The sequence below is a fragment of the Vicia villosa genome, linkage group LG3, assembly GCF_029867415.1.
Source record: "Vicia villosa cultivar HV-30 ecotype Madison, WI linkage group LG3, Vvil1.0, whole genome shotgun sequence".
Lineage (NCBI taxonomy): Eukaryota > Viridiplantae > Streptophyta > Magnoliopsida > Fabales > Fabaceae > Vicia > Vicia villosa.
The window spans coordinates 73,920,751-73,932,860 of record NC_081182.1 but is presented as its reverse complement, the minus strand read 5'-3'; the positions used below and the strand labels follow the sequence as shown (position 1 = coordinate 73,932,860).

Below are 12,110 nucleotides of genomic sequence, written 5' to 3'. Positions count from 1 at the left end.
TTATACCTATTAATTGTATTGATTCACCTTGATTTTAATTTTTTAATAATTAATGAATTCTTTCGGAAGTGTATATCCGAAACATTCCAAGACCAATTTGGTCTTGGAATATTTCGGATATGCATCTCCGAAGACACCCCCTTCTCAGAAAAAGTGTTTTCGGAAATGCATCTCCGAAAACCCAAAAAAGGGGGTGTTTTCGGAAATGTATCTCCGAAAACACCTTTTTTTCGTGTTTTCGGAAGTGCATTTCCGAAATAAGACAAATTTTGAAAAAAAAAGCGTTTCGGAAATGCATTTTCGAAATGAGGGTATTTTGGGTTTTTCACCAGAGGCGGCCAAGAAGATAGGGAGGTGGGTAAAGAAATTTTCAAAAAATATATATTCAAAATGGCTTGGTTCGTAGGTAACATATTTAGGTTTCTAAGCAAATCACCAGGAGTTTGATATGAGACTCATGCATGTGAAGAAATATTAATTGAAGATATAATTCATCTATCGTATCTAAATTAGAGAAATCTCGACCTAAATTAGTTAAGCTAACTTTGAAAAGATTGGTTGGAAGTTAGAAAAATTAGTTTGGAGGTTAGAAACTTGTAACTAATTTATATATATATATATATATATATATATATATATATATATATATATATATATATATATATATATATATATATATATATATATATATATATATATATATATATATATATATATATATATATATATGTAAAACACGGCTCTCAATGTAGAAATAGAATTAATAAAAGAAGGTCTTGTTTGAATATTCTCTTATAAGAGATTCATTCTCTTCTTTTCCATGCATGAATTCTCTGTTAGAACAAGATTTGTTCTTATCAATTATCTTAGTTTTGATGATAACAATAATATGAATTTTGCTTAAGATAATATGGTACTCTAATCCAATGCAATTTCCCTTTCAGGAAATATATATAAAGAGTACGCATAATTCAGCGCTCAGAAGATGTGTCTCAAATGGTTCAGCATGCAACATCAGAACATGGTCTGGCAAGACATCAGAAGATGGTCGAAGCAGAATCAGAACATGGGTCTATGGAAGCATCAGAAGAACATGAGATCAGAAGCACTGAAGATCAGAAGCACTGAAGATCAGAAGATGGTATCACGCTCAGAAGCACTTCAAGATCAGAAGATCAGAAGATGCTATGCACCAAGCTGTTTGACTCTGATGATATTCAAACGTCGTATTCACAAACATCAGATCAGAAGGAAGTACACGTGGCAGACTACGCTGACTGACAAAAGGAACGTTAAAGCTACTAAAGGCTACGTCAGTAGACACAGCGTGAACAAGGCTCGAGGTAGTTGACAAAAGCGTATAACATTAAATGCAATGCTGTACGGAACACGCAAAGCATTAAATGCATTCAACGGTCATCTTCTCAACGCCTATAAATATGAAGTTCTGATGAGAAGCAAGGTTAACGATTCTGCACCAAAACAACTTATATCAAACTTGCTGAAACGCTGTTCAAATCTAAACTCAGAATCTTCATCTTCATCAACTCACTACATTGCTGTTGTAATATATTAGTGAGATTAAGCTTAAACGTTAAGAGAAATATCACAGTTGTGATTATCGCTTTTAAGAAGCATTTGTAAACTCTTAGAATTGATTACATTAAGTTGTAAGGAACTAGAGTGATCGTGTGATCAGTATACTCTAGGAAGTCTTAGCAGTTGGCTGAGCAGTTTGTAACTAGAGTGATCAGGTTGATCAGAATACTCTAGGGAAGTCTTAGGAGTGAACTAAGCCTAGAGTGATCGTGTTGATCAGTAGACTCTAGAAAAGTCTTAGGAGTGAACTAAGCAGTTGTTCCTGGAGTGATCAGTGTGTGATCAGAAGACTCTGGAAGACTTAGTTGCGGACTAAGTGGAAAACCATTGTAATCCGTGCGATTAGTGGATTAAATCCTCAGGTTGAGGTAAATCATCTCTGCGGGGGTGGACTGGAGTAGCTTCGTTAACAGCGAACCAGGATAAAAATAATTGTGCAATTTATTTTTATCGTCCAAGATTTAAAGTCACACTTATTCAATCCCCCCCTTTCTAAGTGTTTTTCTATCCTTCAATTGGCATCAGAGCGCCGGTTCTAAGGTGCAAGCACTTAACCGTGTTTAGAAAATATTCAGGAAGAGAAAAACGCTTCAGTAAAAGATGGTTGATGAAAGTGAAAAGTCTACACCTACACCTGCATCTACATCTGGCTCTGCTGAGCAATACAACGGTAACAATGGTTATACTAGACCGCCGGTATTTGATGGTGAAAACTTTGAATATTGGAAAGATAAACTGGAAAGTTACTTTCTGGGTCTAGATGGTGATCTATGGGATCTTCTAATGGATGGTTACAAACATCCAGTAAATGCCAGTGGCGTGAAGCTGTCAAGGCAAGAAATGAATGATGATCAAAAGAAGCTTTTCAGGAATCATCATAAATGTAGAACTGTTTTGCTGAATGCTATCTCTCATGCTGAGTATGAGAAGATATCTAACAGGGAAACGGCCTATGATATATATGAGTCCTTGAAAATGACTCATGAAGGAAATGCTCAAGTCAAGGAGACTAAAGCTCTAGCCTTAATCCAGAAGTATGAAGCCTTCAAGATGGAGGATGATGAAGACATTGAAAAGATGTTTTCGAGATTTCAAACTCTGACTGCTGGATTGAGAGTTCTTGACAAAGGATACACCAAGGCTGATCATGTGAAGAAGATCATCAGAAGCTTACCCAGAAGATGGGGTCCGATGGTGACTGCATTCAAGATTGCGAAGAATCTGAATGAAGTTTCTCTGGAAGAGCTTATCAGTGCCTTGAGAAGTCATGAAATAGAGCTGGATGCAAATGAGCCTCAAAAGAAAGGTAAGTCTATTGCATTAAAATCAAATATCAAGAAATGCACTAACGCTTTTCAGGCTAGAGAAGAAGATCCTGAAGAATCAGAATCTGAAGAAGAAGATGAACTGTCCCTGATCTCCAGAAGGCTAAATCAACTCTGGAAGACCAAGCAAAGGAAGTTCAGAGGCTTCAGAAGTTCAAAGAAATTTGAACGTGGAGAATCTTCTGATGACAGAAGATCTGACAAGAAGAAGGTCATGTGCTATGAATGCAATGAGCCTGGACACTACAAGAATGAATGTCCAAATCTTCAGAAGGAAAGTCCCAAGAAAAAGTTTCATAAGAAGAAAGGTCTTATGGCAACCTGGGATGAGTCAGAAGATGAATCAGAAGATGAGCAGGCTAACTGTGCGCTGATGGCGACAGAAGATGACGGATCAGAATCTACATCAGAATCAGATTCTGAAGAGGTATTTTCTGAACTTACTAGAGATGAGTTAGTTTCCGGTCTAACTGAACTTCTGGAACTCAAGTCTCAGATTAGTCTCAAATACAAAAAGCTGAAAAAGCAATTTGAATTTGAAACAAAGAAGCTTGAGTTGGAGAATTCTGAATTAAAAGAAAAACTTTTAAAATTATCCAATAATGTTGGATCTCCTTCTGATTCAGAAAAATCCACTCCTAGTCTAAACCATATTCTGAAAGAATATGATTTAAGTTTCAGGAAGTTCTTATCTAGAAGTATTGGCAGAAGTCAGCTAGCTTCTATGATATATGCCGTATCTGGAAACAAAAGAGTTGGCATTGGTTTTGAGGGTGAAATCCCATACAAACTTGAACCTGTTGATGAGATGAAAATCACATACAAGCCATTGTATGATCAGTTCAAGTATGGCCACTCACATGATATTAGGCACACTTCACATGCACAAAGTTTTCACATTACACACACCAAAAAGCATGTGACACAACCTAGGAAATATCATGAAACTCACATTAAGAATTATCATGCTGTTCCTCCTATTGCTTACAATGTTAAATCCAAGTTCAATCAGAACTTGAGAAAATCTAACAAGAAAGGACCCAAGAAAATGTGGGTACCTAAGGATAAGATTATTCCTATTGCAGATATCCTTGACTGCAAAAAGGACAAGGCACAACATGTCATGGTACCTGGACTCTGGATGCTCGCGACACATGACAGGAAGAAGGTCTATGTTCCAAGACCTGGTGCTTAAGTCTGGAGGAGAAGTCAAGTTCGGAGGAGATCAGAAGGGCAAGATAATTGGCTCTGGAACTATAAAGTCTGGTAACTCTCCTTCCATTTCTAATGTACTTCTTGTAGAAGGTTTAACTCATAACCTCTTATCTATCAGTCAATTAAGTGACAATGGTTATGATATAATCTTCAATCAAAAGTCTTGCAAGGCTGTAAATCAGAAGGATGGCTCAATCCTATTTACAGGCAAGAGGAAGAACAACATTTATAAGACAGATCTGCAAGATCTTATGAGTCAGAAGGTGACTTGTCTTATGTCTGTTTCTGAAGAGCAGTGGGTCTGGCACAGGAGATTAGGTCATGCTAGTTTGAGAAAGATCTCTCAGATTAACAAACTGAATCTTGTCAGAGGACTCCCTAATCTGAAATTCAAATCAGATGCTCTTTGTGAAGCATGTCAGAAGGGCAAGTTCTCCAAACCTGCATTCAAGTCTAAGAATGTTGTTTCTACCTCAAGGCCATTAGAACTCTTGCACATTGATCTGTTTGGACCAGTCAAAACAGCATCTGTCAGAGGAAAGAAATATGGATTAGTCATCGTAGATGATTATAGTCGCTGGACGTGGGTAAAATTCTTGAAACACAAGGATGAGACTCATTCAGTGTTCTTTGATTTCTGCATTCAGATTCAATCTGAAAAAGAGTGTAAAATCATAAAGGTCAGAAGTGATCATGGTGGTGAATTTGAGAACAGATCCTTTGAAGAAGTCTTCAAAGAAAATGGTATTGCCCATGATTTCTCTTGTCCTAGAACTCCACAGCAAAATGGGGTTGTAGAACGAAAGAATAGGACTCTGCAAGAAATGGCCAGAACCATGATCAATGAAACCAATATGGCTAAGCATTTCTGGGCAGAAGCAATAAACACTGCATGCTATATTCAGAATAGAATCTCTATCAGACCTATTCTAAATAAGACTCCCTATGAATTGTGGAAGAATAGAAAGCCCAACATTTCATATTTCCATCCTTTTGGATGTGTATGCTTTATTCTGAACACTAAAGATCATCTTGGTAAGTTTGATTCCAAAGCTCAAAAGTGTTTTCTTCTTGGATATTCTGAACGCTCAAAAGGCTACAGAGTATACAATACTGAAACATTGGTTGTAGAGGAATCAATCAATATCAGGTTTGATGATAAGCTTGGTTCTGAAAAACCAAAGCAGGTTGATAATTTTGCAGGTTATGATATTGACATATCAGAAGTTGTTGAGCCAAGAAGCAACGCATCAGAAGCAGAGCTCCTCAGAAGCAAAGAACCAGAAGATCAAGTATCAGCTTCTCTGGAGGATCTAAGTATTTCTGAAGAACCATCTGTCAGAAGATCATCCAGACTCATCTCTGGTCATTCAGAAGATGTCATTCTTGGAAAGAAGGATGATCCTATCAGAACAAGAGCATTCCTTAAGAACAATGCAGACTGTCAATTAGGTCTTGTATCTTTGATCGAGCCAACTTCTGTTGATCATGCTCTAGAAGATCCAGACTGGATAATTGCTATGCAAGAAGAACTGAATCAGTTTACAAGGAATGATGTTTGGGATCTTGTTCCTAGACCAGATGGATTCAATATAATTGGTACAAAATGGGTCTTCAGAAACAAGCTCAGTGAGAAAGGTGAAGTGGTAAGAAACAAAGCCAGACTGGTGGCTCAGGGTTATAGTCAGCAAGAAGGGATTGATTATACAGAAACCTTTGCACCAGTGGCCAGGTTAGAGTCTATTCGTCTATTAATTTCTTTTGCCACTCAACATAACATCACTCTCTATCAGATGGATGTTAAGAGTGCCTTCTTAAATGGTTATATAGATGAAGAAGTTTATGTCCATCAACCTCCTGGTTTTGAAGACTCTATGTCTCCTAATCATGTTTTTAAACTAAAGAAATCATTGTATGGATTGAAACAGGCTCCCAGAGCTTGGTATGAACGCTTAAGTTCTTTCCTTCTGGATAATGGTTTCACTAGAGGAAAAGTGGATACTACTCTCTTTTGTAAAACCTTTAAAAGGGATATTTTAATTTGTCAAATATATGTAGATGATATTATTTTTGGAACATCTAATGCTACACTTGGAAAGGAGTTTGCTAAGTCTATGCAGGCTGAGTTTGAAATGAGCATGATGGGAGAACTCAAGTATTTCCTTGGAATACAAATAAATCAAACATCAGAAGGAACATATGTTCACCAAACCAAGTATGTGAAGGAACTTCTGAAGAAGTTTAATCTTCTGGACTGCAAAGAAGCCAAAACTCCTATGCATCCAACATGCATCCTAGGTAAGGATGAGGTAAGTAAGAAGGTAGATCAGAAGTTATACAGAGGTATGATTGGATCTCTTCTATATCTGACTGCTTCTAGACCTGACATTCTGTTCAGTGTTTGTTTGTGTGCTAGATTCCAATCAGATCCTAGAGAATCTCATTTAACTGCTGTTAAGAGAATTCTAAGGTATCTGAAAGGTACTACTAATGTTGGCTTAGTTTACAGAAAATCTAAAGAATACAACTTAGTAGGATTCTGTGATGCTGATTATGCTGGAGACAGAATTGAAAGAAAAAGTACTTCAGGAAGTTGCCAATTTCTTGGAAGTCATTTGATCTCCTGGTACAGCAAGAAGCAAGCAACTATTGCTCTATCAACGACAGAAGCAGAATATGTCGCTGCTGCTGGCTGTAGTACACAGATGCTCTGGATGAAGAGTCAGTTAGAAGATTATCAGATATTTGAGAGTAACATTCCTATTTTCTGTGATAATACTTCTGCTATATGTTTATCTAAGAATCCTATTCTTCATTCAAAAGCTAAACATATTGAGATTAAACATCATTTCATAAGGGACTATGTTCAGAAGGGTGTTATATCTTTAAACTTTGTTGATACAGACCATCAATGGGCTGATATCTTTACAAAACCCCTGGCTGAAGATAGGTTTAAGTTCATTCTGAAGAACATCAGTATGGATTTATGCCCAGAATGAGAAGATGAGAAGTTCTCATGTATGAGTATCTTCTGAAATGAATGTGGAACATTTTTTTTTTGTCAGAAGTTCTGATTGAATTCTTTTAGAAATTATGATTCGGTTATTACTAACGTTTCATTGTCTAAGTTGATTCAGAACCTCTTTTAAAGCAAAACAGCTGTAACGTTTTATCTCGGGATGGTAAACCTGTCGTTACTATTCATGGATAAGCGCGCGTGCAGTTGAAGGGACACCGACCATAGGTAACTGTGCTAGTCATCTCATTTGTCTTTATTATCTCTCCTCACGTCACGTAACATTAAATGCTAGTCATCATTCGTTTCATTTTATTTTCTTTTAAATACTCTTCAAAATGGTTTTTGGTTTCCTATCTCTTTGTTTTCCTCTTAAAGTTTTTTTTTTTTTTCTCTCTCTCTCTCTCTCTCTCTCTCTCTCGTTTTTCATTTCTTCTCTCAAAACCTAGCGTTCACTCTAAGCCTGTTGAAGCTCCATGACTCAAAGGCGACAGATCTCTGTGCATCTCGGGATGGCTCTTCTAATACCGCTCAAGTCAGACTCTTCTTTGATGTTGTTATCAACTTTCATCCAAAGACAGAAGACTTTCTTGAGTTATGGGAGGAGGTTAAGAATAATATTCTTGACTTCTATGTTGAGGGAAAGCCCCGTTTGCAACATTAGCTCTCTGTCTGTGAACTGTCCCTCACTTCCTCCTTGGTTCTGGGATCTCTCCTACAGTGGAGGTTTCAGTCTGGAAGACAAGAAGTCCTCCGGGATTCTTGATGGGTTGACACAGAGCGTGTCTAGCTAGGGTTCTGTTTTTAATTTTTGTAGTGATTTCCTCTTTGGAAATTCTACTTTGTATTTGCTAGGAATGTTTTTCATCTTGTTAAACATAGGAACCCTTTGTAATATCTTTTGATTATCAATGAAAAGTTTCTTTGTGTTTTACATTCCAGTGATTCTATTTGTCGTTTTATGCATCTGGATTTTTTTTTTAAATATTCTTTTTGATGTTATGACAAAAAGGGGGAGAAGATAAATGATAAATGATTTGATTAAATCTATCAGTTTCTGGGTAAAGCTCCCACACATTCACTAACAAGAACTGCAAGTTCTATATGGTTTAAGTGTTTTGCAGGTATAAAGAAGTGAAGAGAATCTTCAAAGCAAAAAGCAAACACAAGAAGCAAAACCATGGAAACTGAAGCAAGCTGAGTGCTGTCAAGCTTCAGAGATCAGAAGCAAGAAAGAAGAATGAATCAGAAGCACTGATAATAGAATTTGAATATCATTGTCTATCCTGTTCTGACAAAATTCTATTTGCTCTGATACATATAATGTTATGGTTCTGATACATTATTTGCTCTGATACATTATTTCAGCCTATATGGCTCTGATACATATAATGTGTTCAAACATACATTTTATGTTCTAACTCGTTCATGCTGACTTTTGTCGTTTAGTTTTTGTTCTGTAACATTTCAGGATGTAGAGATGCTCTGATGATGCTCTGGTACATTCAACAATGTTCTGATACAAATCTAGCATGAAGTGATGATTGGTAGACATTCAAAGTTCTGAAGCTATCCGAGGGAAGCAGAAATCAGAAGATGTGAATGTTCTAAAAGATCCAGAAAACTCAAGTTCTGAAGCTGTCCTGAATGGAAGCAGAAGTCAGAAGCTGTGAATGTTCTGAAGATCAAAGAAATTCAAGTTCTGAAGCTGTCCACGATGGAAGCAGGAATCAGAAGCTGTGAGTGTTCTAAGGATCTAAAGAAATTCAAGTTCTGAAGCTGTCCAATGGAAGCAGAAGTCAGAAGCTATGAATTCTCTGAAGGCAGAAGCTTATATGATCGTCTCTACCGAAATAATCAGGGAAGTCTTTTATCAAAGCTCTTCGAGTATTTATTTCAGGGGGAGATTATTTATCTCAGGGGGAGATTGTTAATCTCAGGGGGAGACATATTCATATGCTTATGCTATAGCTGTGTAATTTGTCTTTTGCCGTCTACTCTTTCTGATCGCAAATTCATATCATTTATATATGTTTTTGTCATCATCAAAAAGGGGGAGATTGTTAGAACAAGATTTGTTCTTATCAATTATCTTAGTTTTGATGATAAAAATAATATGAATTTTGCTTAAGATAATATGGTACTCTAATCCAATGCAATTTCCCTTTCAGGAAATATATATAAAGAGTACGCATAATTCAGCGCTCAGAAGATGTGTCTCAAATGGTTCAGCATGCAACATCAGAACATGGTCTGGCAAGACATCAGAAGATGGTCGAAGCAGAATCAGAACATGGGTCTATGGAAGCATCAGAAGAACATGAGATCAGAAGCACTGAAGATCAGAAGATGGTATCACGCTCAGAAGCACTTCAAGATCAGAAGATCAGAAGATGCTATGCACCAAGCTGTTTGACTCTGATGATATTCAAACGTCGTATTCACAAACATCAGATCAGAAGGAAGTACACGTGGCAGACTACGCTGACTGACAAAAGGAACGTTAAAGCTACTAAAGGCTACGTCAGTAGACACAGCGTGAACAAGGCTCGAGGTAGTTGACAAAAGCGTATAACATTAAATGTAATGCTGTACGGAACACGCAAAGCATTAAATGCATTCAACGGTCATCTTCTCAACGCCTATAAATATGAAGTTCTGATGAGAAGCAAGGTTAACGATTCTGCACCAAAACAACTTATATCAAACTTGCTGAAACGCTGTTCAAATCTAAACTCAGAATCTTCATCTTCATCAACTCACTACATTGCTGTTGTAATATATTAGTGAGATTAAGCTTAAACGTTAAGAGAAATATCACAGTTGTGATTATCGCTTTTAAGAAGCATTTGTAAACTCTTAGAATTGATTACATTAAGTTGTAAGGAACTAGAGTGATCGTGTGATCAGTATACTCTAGGAAGTCTTAGCAGTTGGCTGAGCAGTTTGTAACTAGAGTGATCAGGTTGATCAGAATACTCTAGGGAAGTCTTAGGAGTGAACTAAGCCTAGAGTGATCGTGTTGATCAGTAGACTCTAGAAAAGTCTTAGGAGTGAACTAAGCAGTTGTTCCTGGAGTGATCAGTGTGTGATCAGAAGACTCTGGAAGACTTAGTTGCGGACTAAGTGGAAAACCATTGTAATCCGTGCGATTAGTGGATTAAATCCTCAGGTTGAGGTAAATCATCTCTGCGGGGGTGGACTGGAGTAGCTTCGTTAACAGCGAACCAGGATAAAAATAATTGTGCAATTTATTTTTATCGTCCAAGATTTAAAGTCACACTTATTCAATCCCCCCCTTTCTAAGTGTTTTTCTATCCTTCATTCTCATCTAATATGGTATCAGTCTATAAGAGACCATTAATATTTCGCTGCATAATTATCATCTTCATCATTGGTGAAGATCTAAGCTTCAAAACAAATTTATTGTTGATGATTGTTAATGTAAAAGCTCATAACATTTCGCTTTTTCTTAAATGTGTTGGTAGTTGATTAGTTGATAGTTGATAAAAGATAGTTTTAGAGAGATGTTTAGAAACAAGGCTATGTCATTGATTTCTTGGATGATTGTTTACAATGTAGCAATTGCCTATTTATAGGCTCAAGTCACCAACCTCTTAATTGAGGAAACCAAAGATTTGTCCACTCTATCAGTGACAGAACTAGTGGGCTCTCTTGAAGCATATGAGCAAAGACTGAATAGGCAGGCATAAAGAAGATATGCTTGAAAATGCCTTCCGATCAAAGCTCAAATTTCGGCCCCAAAATAAAGAAGATGAAGGAAAGAAGAGCTATGGAGAAATTTCTAGAAGAAGAGAAGCTTCTAGAAATTTCTTTAAGAACAAGCCAGATAAAAATCCTCCATGCAATATATGCAAAAGACCAGGCCACGCAGAGGAAAATTGTTGGTACCGTAATATGCCACAATGCAACCATTGCAAGAAGTTCGGACACATAGAGAAAAATTGTCGCAACAAAGATAGGCATCAAGCTAATATTGCAGAGGAGCGTGATCAAGAACAATGTATGTTCTATGCCACTCAATACTCAATGAAAGAAAAAGGAGGAAGTTTGTACTTGGATAGTGGATGTAGCAATCACATGGCCAGGGATGATACTATTTTTAAAAGTATTGACGAGTCTGTCAAACTGAAAGTCCGACTAGGAAATGGTAGTGTGGTTGAATCAAAAGGAAAAGGCACTGTCATGGTGGAGACAGATAAAGGTACGCGACTCATCCATGATGTCTTACTAGTTCCCAGCCTAAAAGAAAATATTCTAAGCATTGGTCAAATGATGGAGAGAGGCTATACACTTCACTTTGAAGGAGGTGTATGCAAAATATTAGACAATAAAAATAAAAGGGCCGAGATTGCCCAAGTGAAGATGAATAAGAGCAATAGAAGCTTCTCGCTAAATTTAAAATATGCAACTAACATTGCCATGAAAGTACAAGTTGATGATTCATGGCTCTAGCATCAAAGATTTGGCCACTTCAACACACATACCTTGAAGCTGTTACATGAGAAGAACATGATGAGAGATCTTCCAAGCATAAAGGACATCAATGAAGTGTGCGAAGGGTGTCTCCTTGGTAAGCAACACCGATTTCCATTTTCAACAGGTGTAGCATGGAGAGCGAAAGACCTATTGGAGCTGATACATATCGACGTATGTGGACCGATGAGGACGCCATCACATGAGAACAACAGGTACTTTATACTCTTCATTGACGACTTCTCTAGAATGACATGGGTCTATTTCCTAAAATAAAAATCAGAAGTCTTTGGAGTATTCAAAAAGTTCAAGGCCCTTGCGGAAAATCAAAGTGGAAAATAGATAAAAGTACTAAGAAGTGATCGCGACAAAGAGTACACCTCTCGCGAGTTTGACAGATTTTGCGAGGATGAAGGCATAGAGCGACAACTTACAGTCGCATATTCACCTCAACTAAA

At 37.2% G+C, this 12,110-nt stretch overlaps 1 protein-coding gene across 1 annotated transcript; it reads left to right on the top strand.

The window, feature by feature from the left end:
- The first annotated feature begins 10,875 nt into the window (after nt 1-10,875).
- LOC131658333 (uncharacterized) lies at nt 10,876-11,631 on the top strand. Its single transcript, XM_058927640.1, has one exon. It carries the CDS (start codon nt 10,876-10,878, stop codon nt 11,629-11,631), a length of 756 nt encoding a protein of 251 aa, XP_058783623.1.
- The last annotated feature ends 479 nt before the right edge of the window (nt 11,632-12,110 follow it).